This window comes from Chanodichthys erythropterus, chromosome 13 (genome assembly GCF_024489055.1).
Source record: "Chanodichthys erythropterus isolate Z2021 chromosome 13, ASM2448905v1, whole genome shotgun sequence".
Classification (NCBI taxonomy): Eukaryota; Metazoa; Chordata; class Actinopteri; order Cypriniformes; family Xenocyprididae; genus Chanodichthys; species Chanodichthys erythropterus.
The window spans coordinates 24,435,274-24,451,798 of NC_090233.1; the positions used below are offsets into that span (position 1 = coordinate 24,435,274).

General features: G+C 37.8%; 1 protein-coding gene across 17 annotated transcripts in view; it reads left to right on the plus strand.

The window, feature by feature from the left end:
* fbrsl1 (fibrosin-like 1) overlaps positions 1 to 16,525 on the plus strand; it is a 330,862-nt gene that overhangs the window by 255,067 nt on the left and 59,270 nt on the right. For 13 of the 17 annotated variants that reach the window (XM_067405643.1, XM_067405645.1, XM_067405647.1 and 10 more), the window contains one exon: positions 9,298 to 9,333. The exons of the other annotated variants lie outside the window; for them this stretch is intronic. In XM_067405643.1, coding sequence (XP_067261744.1) covers positions 9,298 to 9,333 — 36 coding nt within the window. The remainder of the gene's footprint in view (positions 1 to 9,297; positions 9,334 to 16,525) is intronic. 17 annotated transcript variants of the gene reach the window in all.

Genomic DNA, 16,525 nt, shown 5'->3' on the forward strand with positions numbered 1-16,525 from the left:
GGAAAGCTATAGAGCAGAGGGTGTGCTGTTTCCGTGTTCCTCAAGGAGGAAATAACTTAGCCTCCAATTAAAGGTTTAAGATGTTAAATAAAACACTAATGCTTTTTTAAAACAGCAGGGTTAATGCTTGTTTGTCTTTATGCTCAGGCTGCAAAGGAATAGATATTTCCTAGGTTTTGGTAGCTTGTGGTAGTGGTACATTTTTCTGCTGCTTTGGCCATTTTCTCTGCATTATGATAACTTCAAGATTTATTACTGTGTAAACACTAAGAGAAAACCTAAGATAGGTTTCCTCTGGAGTTTCACAGATGTTGCAAAGCTTTGTTTACTTGGCTATTAGTTTGAGTAAATCTTATGTTTCTGCACACCAAAGGCCACAATATCTACACTTTTTTTACACTAACACTATGGAAGAAATCACCCACTCACATTTGGTTGGACCTTCTGCAAGTCATTTTGCTCAAAATAAGAATTTTCATTGTATAGAGAAAAAAAAAGTCTGTCAAGATCTGTTGCATGTTTGCTTGGTTTATTAAAAGATTTGTATGTGAACGTCAAAATAAAAACTCTTCCACTAGACTATCCTGTCTAACTCACATTTATATATAAGGAATTAATTTGGTAGTTTAAAAGTTTTTGATTTTCCACTTTGGTCATGTCTTAGAAAAAAAAAAGGTGCATGATACCCCCTGTGGGCCTGACCATGCAGATGGTTGTCCCATGACCATCAAGGAACATCATGACATTTCCAAGGTGAATATTAGGTATCTAAGGAACTGTGAAAACAGTCTGATATTTCCTGAAGGCCATTGGGGTTTTTTTCTTCTCTTTTTTCAGTCAAAAACTGTACGGGAAACATGATCAAATGTGTCTGCTTTCTTCTTCACCTTCAATGCAAATGTTCATGAATGCATAAAGCATCATACATGAGAGGGAAAAAGCTCTTTTATCACTGCTGTGGTTTCGCATATGACCAATAAAGTTTCCAATCCCCTCAAGCAAAGTCAGATGTCAACTGCTGTTTTTTCTTCCTTTTTCGAATCCGTATCAGACAGGCTTAATGCCTCCCAGCATGGCTGCACTTAGGTTTTGGATTTTAGTGTGTTATTAAGTTTAAAGAACCTGTAAAGTGTATTTGCTGGACAGCTAGGCATATGGGACTCTCCCAAGGCTGCTGACAGTGAGTGAATGGGGTCATACAGAGTGGTAAGAAAAAAAAGAAAAAAAAAACAATTACATTTTGTTTAATGTCTCATACCATGGATAAATTAGATATTTTTAGTTAGAATGAGTGTAATGGGGTGCAGTTGTGATATTTCATGTACATACATACAAAGGTTATGTAAAATCTATCTGTCTTGTCTGTCTATCTATCTTTCTAGCATTCTATCTGTAATCTGTTTGTCTGACTGAATTGCAATTCATTTTAATTCTGCTTCCTCTTATTCAAATTTTAATTGCAATTCTGCATCCTGTTTGCTACCTCATTTTAAATTCAGGTATTGAATTGGAATATCATTCTCAATTGAATACTGAAAGCCGCACAACCCTAGTACATACAGAAATTGGCCATAGGTTTTGTGTTTGCATCTATATATGTATGTATTTGTGGGCAGATGTCTTTTAGTATGTATGTTTTTCTCTTTGCTTTTATATTCAGTGCGTGTGTGTGTATATGTAGTCTCTGCACATATTAATAAAACACTAGTGGCAGGCATACTTGTCTGTGCATTCGGAGCTCTGGGTAATACATTATGGAACAAAGAAACAAAGGACCAATATGAACTCAGTGTAGACTGTTTCAACCCTTGTCTCTAGGGCTCTGTAGCACTAATTAGAGAAAAGGCCCTCTTGCCCTCTGTCCTCTTTATATTCCCGTCTCCTTGCTCATCCCCCCATCCCTATGGATTTGAGGAGGAGGTTGGCAAGGGCACCCCCCCTTCAGATGAGTGTCTGGGGTCTTTAAGGGTTGGTCCCACAAGAAAAAGAGGGGTAAAAGTCATGTCAGGCTTGTATCCAGATGGAGGAGGAAGGAAAACATGGCCATGGGAGTGACTGAGGGAGTCTTTTCTGGCAATGCTAAAAAAAGAGGCTAATCCATATTAGCTGCACAAAAGCATAGCAGATTAATGAGTGTGTTCATTAAAATGCATTAAAACCTTTTGATGTGACCTAACAGACCAGAGAATGAAAAGTTCAGGAGGAAAGAGAATTCCACGCTTTGGACAGTCTTCTGTGTTCAAGATTATCACTAGTAATTTTCTCTTCAATTTTTATCAGGTGTGTCTATGTTGTCCGTTTCATTTTTTTTTTAAATTGTTGCTCTGTGTCAGCTGAATGTATAGCTATGGAGAAAGAATGAGAGATTTGTAGGGGCTAACAGGGCTATGCTAACCAGCGTCAGATGGTTTTGCCATTGCAACATGTCTCACTGTTGTTGTAGCATACACAATTTAGGCCATGTGTTCACCAAAGTGTTTTTTTTTTTTGTTTTTTTGTTTTTTTCAGTGGCTAGCGTACTTTTCCAATTGTTTTCAATGGAAGCACCAAGTTTTTTAAACACCAGGAGTGTAACGAGGCACTGAACGTCCTTTTCAAGTTCAAATGCTAAGCACTCAGCATTTTTTACTGGTCGCCTCGACTTGAAGAATGTTCAACTTTGAGAAAAACGCTGCGCTCACCACTGTCATTTTTCAGCCAGCCGTCCAATCAGAGTACAGGAGAGGCGGGACAAATACAACACTCTCCAACTGTCACAACATTCTTGCTGTACAACGACATCAACAAGCAGAGAACGGAACAAAATAGATGAGAAATTAATATTACTGGTCTCCGAACATACATAGCAAGTACTCTATACTGTCGACCATTGTAGTCTGAAACAAATTATCTGCGAAATTAGTTACAAGTAACAGTGCCGCGGATATTCCATATAATAGCAACAAAGCGTCTCAACTGAAAAGCACTCTCAACAGTGCAGTTTTAAAGGAATATTCCAGATTCAATAAAATTTAGGCTCAGTCAGCACCAGTTGTGATAATGTTACGATGGAAATGAATGGGAATGAGGATGTTTAGTCATGTTTTTTAGTCATTTTAGGATTTTTGTTTTTACCGTCGCCATGGTAACAATGTTGTGAAATTGGGCAGAAAATGTTAACAAGTGATTACTAACTCATAAAAAAACCTATACAATACAAACAAATACAATTCACTAGAGGTTCCAGCAGAAATGACCAGCAGTGGCAGCAAAACACCAACAACTTAGATTCCCTTTCACAGCAATTATGATTACAGGGGCAGATTATCAATTAATAAAGTCTTAATTTTGTTGGGTTGCTTGCAAAATAAAATGTTATGACCTCAAAAACATTTACCATAGTGCATGATTTGTAAACTAATACATTTTGACATTTGCATCACATAACAAGCTCCATATGTATGGCTTTTCCTACGTAGTAAACTTGCTTTGGTGTGCACCTGTTACAGCACTGCACTTACTAGTGTTTTATTAAAAAGTGCAAAAAGCAACAGCATATCATTTACCAGAAATGTCATCACAGGTACGTTTTAACAATGAGCCTATATGTTGAGAAATCCCAGTACAGACAAATAATGTTTTGCAATAAAATTGGACTGCAACACAACTTCCTGGCCCTGTCTGCTGTGTTGTGAGTGGAAACAGGAAAATTGACAGTTCTCTGCCCATTTGATATCCTCTTTTATTCCTTCTAGGATAGCTTTGATTCTCGTTAAGCCAACATCTTGATTCTTGTTAAGCCTACATTAACCGTTCATCAGCTTCAGTGCCCCAGTCAAAGACTTTCCCTTGTCTAATGGGCCTTGAGAAAAAAATAGACATGCATTTTGAGATGCTAAGTCTTTGAAAGCATCAAGGTAAAGTGCTAATAGATAAAAACGCAGATCCTTCTGACAGTGGCAAGCAGGTATTCTTTGGCAGCAGAGTATAAGATCGCTTAGCCTGCATGACTAGCATCTGCTAATGGGAATTTCTTAGGCATGCAATATTGACTGGGCTTTCTGATTTGACATAAATAGTATTGCGATATTTTGGGGTTTGACTATCACTTAACTAATGCATCAAGCTTTATCTTTGCAGTAAGAATTTTGCTGATCAGGCATCATCTGTGAAATATATATCAGGCCAGTGGCATATACTTGACTCAGGAGTGGCTCAGCAAGTCCTCCACATAAGTGTCTTGAAAGCATTGTTACTGCAAGCCTCTTAACTGCCTCCATCAGTATTTGTCATGTCTATAACTGCCTCCCTTTTTTGATTTTTTTTTTTTTTTTTTTCTTTCTTTCTTTTCATGTACCACCATTTTGATGAGAGGCATCCGCCCCATGCTTCATTCCCGTAATGGCCTCGGTTGACTGTATATCATACGCTGGGTGATTTAATCTGCCACTTTGCAGTTAATGCACAGAAAGTGACTCAAATTTCATGGCTGCTGGAGTCAACCGCTGCTTTATTGTTATTAGCGTCATGCTATTGCCACCACCTCTGAATGCAATAAGCATAAAGAGGCTATTCTTCCAGACGAACGTCAAAGGGAATGCGAGGGACAAGCTGTGCATGGTTTGTATGAAAAATTGAAACTTGAATAGGGGATTCACATCCCTGGCATGACTGCTGCTCACCGCTGATTGAATTGGGGAAGTATAATGCAGCCCGCCTGCAAAGTTGAGTCCACTGCAAAGAAAGCTTGTTACACAAGTGTTTATTTTTCCTCAAGACTTTTTTTCTTTCTTTCTTTTTTTTTAGTCAAGAGAATTTACAGTTCACCTGAATTTGATTAGCTGACCCTGTGGTTTGTTTATGTTACGTTTCCGAGGTCGATTGGTGTTCCGAGTCTACAACTATGGTTCATAGAGCAGGGCCGTGTAAACAGCTGGCTTGTATTTGGTAATTCGATTTGAAATCTACTGTCGTAAATTTAATTTAATGATGGTAATGTGATATTCCTAACTCAGTTCATTTCATTTGCTTGCTGTTGATTTGTTATTCACTGGAGGATTTTTTCTTCCTCAGCTTCACTTTTCCTTTCCATCTTTCTTGTAAATCTTGATTTCCTGTTTTAACTTGTTAAAATTAAGTGTCTGTTTAATTTTAGTAAGGTTACATATTTGAAATACAACCTGAGTGGTCAACATGATTATTCCTTTTGAGCACTGTTATCCCTACAGTGAATTACAGGTTACAGTTAGAAACAGCTGTGTAATAGTGATTAAAATTAAAGCTGGGTTAATATTGATTTTTCAAAGAGCACAGTGTAGTCTGATTCATGTTCATTCAAAAAGACTTATACATTTTTTTGTTTAATTAGTCTGATGAATCGTTCACTGACTGAACTAAAATTAGTTACTCCCTAAGAAGTAACTAGTTGTGTTAATTACTTTTTATGAAAAAAAAATGCATTACATTACTTTTGCGTTACTTTTTTTCACCTGGGCTGGGCTTGCTTGTTTGTTTTTTAACAACAACAACAACAACAAAAAGTTATATTTTTGGCAAATGTTAAGGCCCCTTCACACCAAAAGTGAAATGAATAAGCCTCAGGCTGAAGGAAATGCATATTTACACCTGTACAGTAGAGGGCGCAGCGCAAACAAACCTTTCAGCTGTGCTGCCATTCTGGAGTAAAAAAGAACAGGATGCAGGAGAAGGAAGATTTTTTTTTTTTTAACTCTTATTTGTAGATCTCATCTAAAGTCATTTTTGAAAAAGTAACTTGTGTTACTTATTTGAAAAAGTAACTTAGATATTTTGTTGTAAATTGAAAAATGAATGTGTTACTTTACTAGTTACTTGAAAAAGTAATCTGATTACATAACTGAAGTTACTTGTAATGCATTCCCCCCAACACTGGTGGTTACTGGAACAATAAGTTATAATGACTTCTAAAGATTAAATATTTTAATATATTACAGGATGGATAGATGGAATATTATATATGTAATGTTATTATGTTATTTAAATATTAAAATATTCCTTCTCAGTAAGACATACATGGTGTGTGTGTATATATATAAGTGTGTGTGTGTGAATCATAAGCTACGAAGTTAAGGAATTAGGAAATGCCCAGCCCTAATTAATAAATTTAAGAAAAAAATAATTTCTACCACTGTCTATCTTTCGTTCTCCATCCGTGTAGATTTTTTTTTTTTTTTTTTTTCATATTTTATTTGCAGTAGAAAACAGTGGTGATGAAGTCATAGATTTTGATATCTAATTGAATAACAGTATTGACTGTTTGCTGAAAAGACTCAAATCGCCCATCAGAAATCAGTCCTGTGCTAATGCAGCCTCCGGTGTGACCACGCCGTTGTTTTCCTGCTCTTAAACCTTCCACACTTCTACACTTCTACCCCCCCCCCCCCATCCCTTAGTTTTCCTCAAGGGGCCTTATTATACACTTCTGGAGCACTATGAGGAGGCAGGGAAGCTCTCAGTGGGAAGCCTGAACGCCCAGTTTGCGGCTGGGGTAAGTCTGCAGGAGCATCTGCTGCCCGCGGCTGGGTTGGAGCTCTGACGCGTGGGTCTGGAGAACTATTCCGGAGCCGCTGTAGTTCAGATGAATGCCAGCGGATTAACATATCTAACACGGTGGAGAAAGGCAGGGCTGCTAGATGAGAAAACCCCTGAAATGCTTGTGTCCGCATTCAGTTCTACTAGCGTGAAATGCAGCAGCATATGGTAGGCGAGGGGACACACGTGCTGCAGCCAGATACATCACACTTGATTTTCCTGTCTTTCTGTCTTTTGTCTTACCCGTTTCTGTCTCTCGGTCTTTTAAACTGATTCGATCCTTCTATCTGTTTCTTTTTTTTTTTCTGTTGCACTCTGCCTCTTTTCCTCATTTGTGTCAAACGTGCATGCAAAGTGGCTTATGCAAATACTCATGTACACAAGCATGTAAAACCATATGGATCTCTCGTAGTACGATAAGAGATGGCACACTGCACGTACCCCACGCACACTCGCACAAAGAGAGAGGTATTTCTCAGTACCCCTCCCCCTTTTTTCTCTCTTCCTGGCCTGACACAGCCCTTGGATCTATTCCCAGAGCTGACCCCTTAGTGGGGACATTGATGTAGGCTTGCTAATGATGAGAAATGGAACCATAATGCCGGCTGTTAAACCTCGGGGGCGCACAACAAATGTGCTTCCGAGACCCGGCATTTGTCTCTGAATAGATTAGGTCCTAGCTGTGGTAACCTTATATTTAATCTCTCTACCTCTCTCTCTGCCTCCCTCTCTCCCTTCTCTGGGCCAGTAGCTGTTCCTCATGATAAATAATACTTTATCATCCTCTGCCGCAGGCTCAGCCAGACTGCTTTAACTGTTGCCGTTCCGGAAAGAACAATGTGATGCTTTTGTCTTTACGTGTGTCATAATTTATCTGCACCTGGGATGACGATGCTGGATCTTTAGCATTTCGTTCCACATTTACATACCACACAAGTCCCATGAGCATTTTACCTGGGCATCCAATTTGGATGTTCTCCATATGGAATGATAGCATTCCAGCCGGCATGAATAATGTGAAGAATTTAGAACACATGTTGTTCAATTGAGTCCGCCTCATCGTCTTGTTAGTGCGTTCAGTAGTAGGAAAATGAGAGCAAGTTATATTAAGTCTCTCTGAGGAGGGTTTTTTTTCCATCCAATCATTGTGAACACCTTTTTTTTCTGACATTGTTCTGAAAGCTCCCAGAAAGCGAGATCATATCCTTGTTATTCTCCTCAGAAAAAAAAAAAAAGAGTGGCAACGACACGGAAATCTGATAAATTGGCGCCACAACATATTAAATTATCAATGCACATGAAAAATTCATTCTAGAATGCCTTTCACACTTTCTGAGTCAGTGCGCAATTTACTTTTATCTTGTTAAGGCAGGGAAATTTTATTATGGAAAAATAATGCCACTGTTTTTTTTTCTCTCCCTAGACTCTCTATTTCGCTCCTAGTTTCTCTCTCTGATCCATTTTAAATGGTTGCAGTAATGGTGCAGAAAAATAGGATGAAAATGAGAAATCGCTCATGAGTAGTTATAAATATTCATGTGAACGATAACTATGTTAGGCTGCTTTTCTGAGTTCTTCTGTTGTGAAAGTCTGTCCCCACCACAGAAACGTCTCGTCTTGGTGGTTGTTGCTTGCTCTCAAAGTTCTTGCAAAGTTCTAAAAGACTGCGGTTCTGAAATGTTTACATTTCCAAATGCCGTACTTGTCGAGGACGCATTTATTACGAAACACGATCGGTGGAATGTGTGGTATAATCTTGCGCATTCTTCAGCCAACAGGCCGGGCGACTTCAAAAGGCATAATTTTGCAGCCATGTGGTCAAACACTAACCAATGATTAAAGAAAATTTGTGTAAGCGCTTTGATAAATCACTTCCTGTATTTGTAGAACAGATATCTGGAATGGCTTCTATCATGGAGTTTCAGATGCTGATTTGAGTGATTTATAGCCACAATTTTAAATAATGCTCATGCATTTATTATATATTTATTTATATGCACACAAGTTAAAGCGAACGTCCTTTCATAACAACACATTTCCAATAAGTCTTTGTAAACACACATATCCATTCCACTCATTTAACTCTTCTAAATGACATAAACAGAAACCATGTAAAGTAGATGCAAAAGTGTTTGGGAGAGTACAGAAATGGCCACGTCGACCTCTTCTGTCAGCGTAGAAAGATTTTTACCATTTACATGAGTAAAAATTAGGGAAAGTGGTAGGAGGTTAAAAAAGGACAGAGAATTTATATGCATTATTTACATAACCTAATGTTATTTCAAAATCATATGCTGTTTTTTTTGCTCTTCCTTGTCCATACAATGACAATCACCAGTAAAGCTCCATAAATGTAGTTCACATTGAGTATATCTAAATCTCCTGATGCCTTATTTGTGTATTCGCTGATATCCTCTCCCTCTAGTGAGCTGTTAATGTGCAACTGGATTTGAACTTGTGAACCAAATCAGTCTGATTCAAGAACAAATCGTTCTTTTGCGCTGGTTCTATCTAATGAACCAATTGATCAATTTCACAAGTCTGACTGATTCGAGTTCTAGTCACCTGCAGGCCAAGAACATCAGTAGATAATGACTTAAAATGTGGTCTGTTCTTTATACAGAGCTATTGTATGTCTTTCAGAGACTTGGAATGAATATTTGTGCTTTTTTGTTGTAACACGTGTGGTGGACACTATGAATTCATACACAAAAAAGCAATGACATTTCTCCTTTTCGTGTTCCACAGACAAAGGAAAGTCATATGGTTTGGAATGACACGGGGGTGAGTAAATAATGATAGAATTTTCATTTTTCAGCGAACTATCCCTTTAAACCTTCCTCCCTTTATGCTGATCTGCCATGTTTGGTGATGCAAATTGCTGTAACTTGCCCAAGGTGTTCCATCATCAGAGGGGCATAATTATCTTCGGCAACAACCAATATTGGATTGTTAAGCCTGAGGATGAGATGCCCAATGAGGCCTGCACTCTCTTTCACTCTCTGTCTCTCTCTTGGTTGAGCTCTGACAGATGAATCTACAGGGAAAGATAGCTGAAAGGCAACCTGAGGCAACTGGAGCGTCTTTCTCTCGCTCTGCCTTTTTTCACTCATTCTTTCTCCTTCGCTTTCCCTAGCTTGGTCTTGCATCTTTCTCTCTGTTTTTGTCTTTATATCACTCAGAACTTATGTACATGTGATGGTGCTTTTTGTTGCAAACCAGCTTGCCCTGTCGAGTCATTCGTTCAAGCTGTACATGACATTGAATTTTCAGTTTTGTCCTTCATTCTGTAGATCTTGTCTACCCATGATAATGGCTATAGCCAGGGGAAAGTTAAAATCGTTCGTCTGTCGTCAGATGTGCCTAGTAGCAAAAACGGATCTATAGACAGATTTTCCAAGAGTTCCCTTGGCAAAGTGAAAATCTATTATTGTCGACACTGTTTGTTTCAGTAGTATGGTTAATGCCATGACATAATTTTGTATCATCACGAACATATTCTATGCAGGGCCCTTCAGAGATGACATTTCAGTGTTTAGAACAATGATTATTTGTTTCGCAAATTATTCGTGCATTATTGGTGTTACTGAGATTTAACTTTTTTATGAATTATATTTGTATGATACTGTAGCCATTTACAAGATTCAATTTATTAGTGCAATAATCTAATAAGGATAAAAGATAGTATGACAATTGTTACATTACCTAATTCATGATCTCTCAGTCTGCCTGCGGGTTGTCTCCATTCCATGTACTGTTTTTCTCTGAATGTCTGATGGCTTTAATAGGAAGTGTGTAGGAAAGGGGATGACCTATAATCACAATCAGCTGGTAAATAATTACAAGCTTTGCATTCCATGCAAAAACTTCCTAGAAGCACCGCAGACATTGCATGCTTTATGGAGCAGGCTACACTATTTAGCCAATGGTCAAATCAAAATAAGAACATTGGTTGGTTAGTTTGCAACACTGTTTTAGTGTTTTAAAAGATGCCATTCATTTGGTTCTTATTAAGGCCAGCCGCAGCTTAAATCCCTTAGTGAGAAAATTGCTTTGATTCAGTCAAGCTGTATTACATTGTCTGCACAGTTTATAGGTCAAGCCCTCAATAAAACACAAGATGTGCAATTCTTCTTCCTGAAAACATTTAAGAAAGGATTCTCTATAGAAATTGTGTTTTGTATACTCTTGGTCTTTTGGTCTTGGTATACTCTTATACCAATTGTATACTCTTGGTCTTTGACATTTTTGACAATTAATTTGATTTGATTGCTAAACAAATTAGATCTCACTGAATTGACCCACATGCAGAATAGATTTAGACTCATCGTCCCTTTCGAACACAGATTCAGAAACTGTCGGAGCACATTTCATCTAGTTGTGACAAAATGAAATTGTCACAAGGGTGACACCTCAGTAACTGAGCTTTTGAGTGAATATTTCTGTGTATATTTGAGTGAATGTTTTCTCTAACAGTGTTTTTTATTTTTTGCTCAAAACATCTGCAAGTTGTTGGTTTGTTTGTTTTTTTAATAGCCATTGGATGAACAAATGAAACCACACTAAGATAGATATTCTAAAACAAGGATTGAGTATATATGTTGAAGATAAGCGTTAAAATGAGGAAGGTATTTTAAAAAGTCAAGGGCAAGTTGTCAAGTTCATTGGCAAAAATAATCTAGCTTTTCTATATTTGCAGTCTTTGGGTCTGTAAAGGTTGAATATTCCTGTGTTTGTGAACAGCTCACTGGAATTGTATACTTTGGCATCTATGGAAAGGTTTAGGAGAAAATGTAGTCCATATGACATTTATAAATGTCTACTAGAGTGAGCTTTTTTTTATCTTTAAAAAAAGAAAAGAAAAAAAGGCTGGTATGAATTAAACTCCGCCTCTCATACATCGATTGCTTTGGTCTTGTCCTGTGCATTTTTTTTTTTTTTAACACACCCAGCGGAGTGGCCGCTTGAAGCGCACTTCAGCGCGCGCTCACGGAACACTCGCTCCCGTATGTGCCTGGAGAGCCTCGCGCAGCGGAGGCGCTGGACGCGCTTAATTCGTGTGGGGACTTTTAAAACCTTCCAGATACGTCGAAAACGAATGGATTCGCTCACTTATTCGAGATAAACGAGATTACCAAGAGCTCAGATCCATGGAATGTTGTTCTGCGGTGTTTTTGGCTGTGAAAGCGAGCGGTACTTCTGCTGGGAATCTATTGTTAATGATCTGTCATAGGAGCTTCCACGACTTGGGATTCATATCTATCGCCTTCACCTTACCTTGACTAAAAACCTGATTCTATTCACCTGAGTGAGGAATGTATGACTCATTGCTGAACAGATATCAGTCTGTCTGATCTGTCGTTGAAAATATCCCCCGCTTCTGACAGCTTTCGCCACCGCAGTCGTTAAAAACGTTCCTCTGAAGATTTATTGTTGGGACAGGTTCGTATTTCTTGTCCGCCTTCAGTCGGTAGCGATCTACGCGAGCTCGGCGAAAAAAAAATCTTCTGTAGCTTTCATACGGCATTTACTGGATGTAACGGAATTGCATTTTATGTCACCTTTGGCAAGTGTTTTTCTCCGATGGAGGCGAATCTAATATAGAATTCGGTAAGGATATGTTTTCCAATAAGGAATGAGCCTACGATAATGAATATGTCCTGAATGCTTCTGAATCCTTGTTATATTTCGCGGGAAATAATTTGATCACAATCTTTTTGAAATGAAGAAAAGAGGGGGAAAAGACAAATGAAACCTACACCGCATTTGTCTGAAGTCTTATGAATAAGGCTTTGCTTGAACCAAATAGCGGTTCACGTTTTGAATGTGTTATTTCCCTCGCGCACTGATCTCACGAGCAATTTACAACGTGAAGTCATTGAGTTTCATTCGGTTTAATGCCATTATTGTGTATGTGCGCTTTGTGTTTTGCAGCTTTGTTTTACTTTTATTAGGAATCAAATGATAAATAAGCATCTGAAATCTTTCCTTCTTTCTGTACATATAGTGTTTACATCTGTCAGGGTCTGCTTTTTGTATTGAGATTTTTTTCTTTTCTTAATTTGTTGCTTAGGCTTTGCATATGGGTCACTGACGCTTTTTTTTCTATATCTATTAAATTATTCAGTAATAATTTAAAATTTCATTACACCTTTTCTTTGATGCACATGTTTTCAATTTCAGAATTCATTTTGTCATTTTTGTAGGGGTTTAAGTAAAAATGTCTAGGTGGTGTAACCATCAGGGGATTGTTTTTTTATTATTATTATTAGTAGTAGTAGTAGTATTTTTTTAAATCTGAAAAACTTAGTTTTCTATTTATCTTTTATTGCTATTTAAAAAAAAAATAAAAATAAAAAAATAAGCAGTTATGCAGTTTTAAAGTACTAATATTTGAAAACTTTGCTCCCCCAAATAGAAGTCAGTGTGGTATTACCAAACAACAGGAAGCCATTTTGCTGTCATGTGATATAAAAAAAATAAATAAATAAAAATAAAAGATGATTAAAAGATGACCCCTTTAGATCCTGATGATTGTGTTTCAAGGTCATGGAGTTTCATAACAATATCACACATTTGACCTGCTTTTTGTTCAGGTCAAATCGAGTAACTCAGAATTGATACTTTTCTTTAGTAATGAAATCAATTCATTATTTCTAAAAACATTTTTTTTTATATAAATAATGACGTTGCATACACTGAAGGTTGTTTTTACTTGGTTACACCTCTTGATTTTTATAGGCATTAAGTCAGCATTTTTGTTGAATATGCTCTATAAACGTTTGATTAATGTACACGCAATGTAAAGATGACATTTCTAAGAACTTTTCATCTCCTTTTTTGTCATTGACCCATCGATATTCTTTCTGTCTTTACACATACAGTTTACATTTGTCAAGCTCTGGCATTGTATATTGAGTTGCATTCATTTCATATTACATAGGATATCTAGACTCTGCCTAATCAACCGTTCAAGGTTACCCATAAGTCCTTTGCATATAAGGTGATCCTTGGTTCCTGAGCCTGCCATTTTGATGTCAAATCTACCTTTACCAATTGTTATAGTTGGCTACATGTCTGGATAGGAAATTTGTACATGGGAACAAATATGAGACAGCATTACTTTAAGCTTATTTTTAGTTGAATGCATAAATTGTCACAGACTTGCATATGGTGATGTAAACAGCTTGCCTCAGGCTGGGCAGAGCATAGATCAGAGATTGTGGTGGTTTGTTGTCTGTCAGCATTAGCGCTTTGAATGCGATTTGCATAAAGGATTTGCATCAAGATCATTTAAGATACTCGTCGCCACCTTCACAAATCATGTTTATGGCTTGCACTGCATCGTTTTACATTGCGGGTGTCTTATGTGTTGATATATGATAATTATATGTTACTCGAATTGCATAATGTTTTATGAACGTAGAGTTAATGCAGCAAATTGATTGCCGCATTGCTCAGCTTTATGATTTCGCATTTACAGCTTTTATACCCAGAGGTTTTAAGAAGAAAGAGACTACCTAATTCAGATAAGAGTTTCTCCTCTCTGAACTGTCAGTGACTTTTGAGACTGGGTCAGATAGCTGTGAGGTCACAGAATTCACTTGGGTAAGAGATCATATGTATATTTTGCTGGTTGAAATTTCACAAGATTGATAGGTGAATATGTGCATTTTTGTCAGGAAAGATTTTTACTCTGGTTTCTACTTTCATAACACCACATAGCAAGACTTTCAAAGTCTATTTGCGATATGGAATGGCAGCAAGTGAAGCAGAATTGCAGTGACTGTTAAAACGGCATCCATTCACCTTCACCTTCCTCTCCGACAAATCAAATGTATATTTCTTCTTTTTTTCCTGTGGCCAGAGGCTAATCTTTAATCTTGTGCAGATGCAGCTCTGGAATTAGCTTGCAAACGCTCCCTCGTTCGTATCTTCAAACCCTCCACTTATCAGGCGCAGAGAGCAGATATGGCGGAGGTCTGGCTCGCAGTCCTGATAAGAGGGTGAGGAAAAATCTGCCAGCTATTTGTAATATAAGAGTCAAGGCAGATCACAGCCTAGGCTGATATGACAGACCTTCCGGCATGAAGCTAACATCTTGAGTCCTTTTAGTCCGAAGAGAAATAAATGGAGTTTTGTAAGAGTAAGACGTGATAAAGGTAGACAAGCACGGTGCAGGAAGGGAAATGTATGTTTTCGCCTAATCTCCATAGTGACTTGATTTATTCGGCTGAAAACTGGGCTCATTAATGTTGGTGATTAGGGAGTTTTTTTGTTGTTGTTGTTGTTGTTATCAAGGGTGTTACCTTGTACATTAGCTATCATAAGATAAACTGCCCTGAATTTTGATATGTGTTGTTCCTGTAATGATATGAAATGTAAAATTGAAATTTTTATTATATTATATTATATTATATTATATTTAATTCCTCTGGAAATGGGTGATATTTCTGTGCTAATTTTGACAAAGGTGATTTAAGAATACCCCTTAGGAATTGCTTACACTCTTAAAAACACAGGTACTTTATTGGCATCTATGGTTACATGGAGAACCGTTGACATTCATGGACCCTTTCCATTCCCCAAATAGTTCTTTATAGTGGAAACAGGTTCTTTAGATTTTTTAAATGGTTCTTTTAAGACCTGTTCACTGAAAGGTTCTTTGGGGAACTGAAAATGGTTCCTCTATGGCATTGCTGTGAAAACTCTGTTTTTGGGACCTTTGTTTTTAATGGTGTACAAGCAAAAAAAAACATGTTTTTTTGTGACTTTTAGATGCACAGCAAACAGGAAAAAAACAACTAAACTACATTATATTATATTATAGTAAAAGTTGATATTTCTGTGAGGCTATACTCTATTTTGTATAGAAAGTGACCTTTCCTATGAGTAAAATACATTGAGTTTTGAGATGGCCAGACAGTGGACTGCCATAACAGTATAGCCCATTTTCCCCATTCTTTTTTCTCTTTTCCCCCCCGTCTTATCACTTTACTCTTGGTAAAGCCCTTCTAAGCTTTGTGATGTCCCATCGTCTTTTATTTTTTTTCTTTTTTCTCCTGTCATTTTTTTTCTTCTAAATGTCAAACGCTCACACACGCTTTCACATGAGCACACGACAGCAACGTGCCAAGGCCTTTTGAATACCTCCAGGTATTGCTGAAGTCATAGGTCAGTGACTCACTGGCTGGGTGAGCTGGATTTCAAGCTGGCTGCACACAGCGGATGCAGCTGAACGGGGCCCGGTGCACACGGCACACTAAAGCTGGATGTCAGGGAGTTATTCCTCTCTGCTTGGGTCACGCTGGCCGGCTGTGCTGCTGCTGTTGTGTTGTCAAAGCCTTGCAGATTAACCACAGCCACTACACTTCAAACACAGAGGCAGGCGGATGAATAATTCCAAGACCTTTCTCTTTAATCTTGTGTGATCCCGTTCCAATTAGCCATTGTGTACGGGAGCATAGTGCCCTGCTTTTTTGTACAATGAAAGAATGGCGCACCAAAGGCGTCCTGTCTCTTTTGTGCAGGGTGTCTCTTTCTCTACCTTGAATGTGTTTTATCTGGAGTATATGCTGAGTGTGTGAAGGTGGGTCTATTTGCAGGCCTGATAGTGTAGATTCTTGAGTATCAAGATTTAAGCTACGTTCACTCCGGATAAATTTAAAAACTAATTTTTATCTCTGCGTTTTGGTCCTTCATCTACACTGAGATGGCAAAAACTGAGCTTCTTGAAGACCTAGTTTCCCACGTGAATACATTTGAAAACACTGTTTTTGCATTGTACACTTCTAGTCACTCATATTGTACCCATGTATATCTGTGGTTGTGCTGGCAATGTTGTGCCTGGTATTCACTTTAATAGTGTTGCTAAAGATAAATGTTACTTTGTACAATCGTCAAATTACATTCATGCAAAAATGACAGTTTTCAGATATATCCAGATTAATGTTGATGTAGCCTTAGATTGATTCTA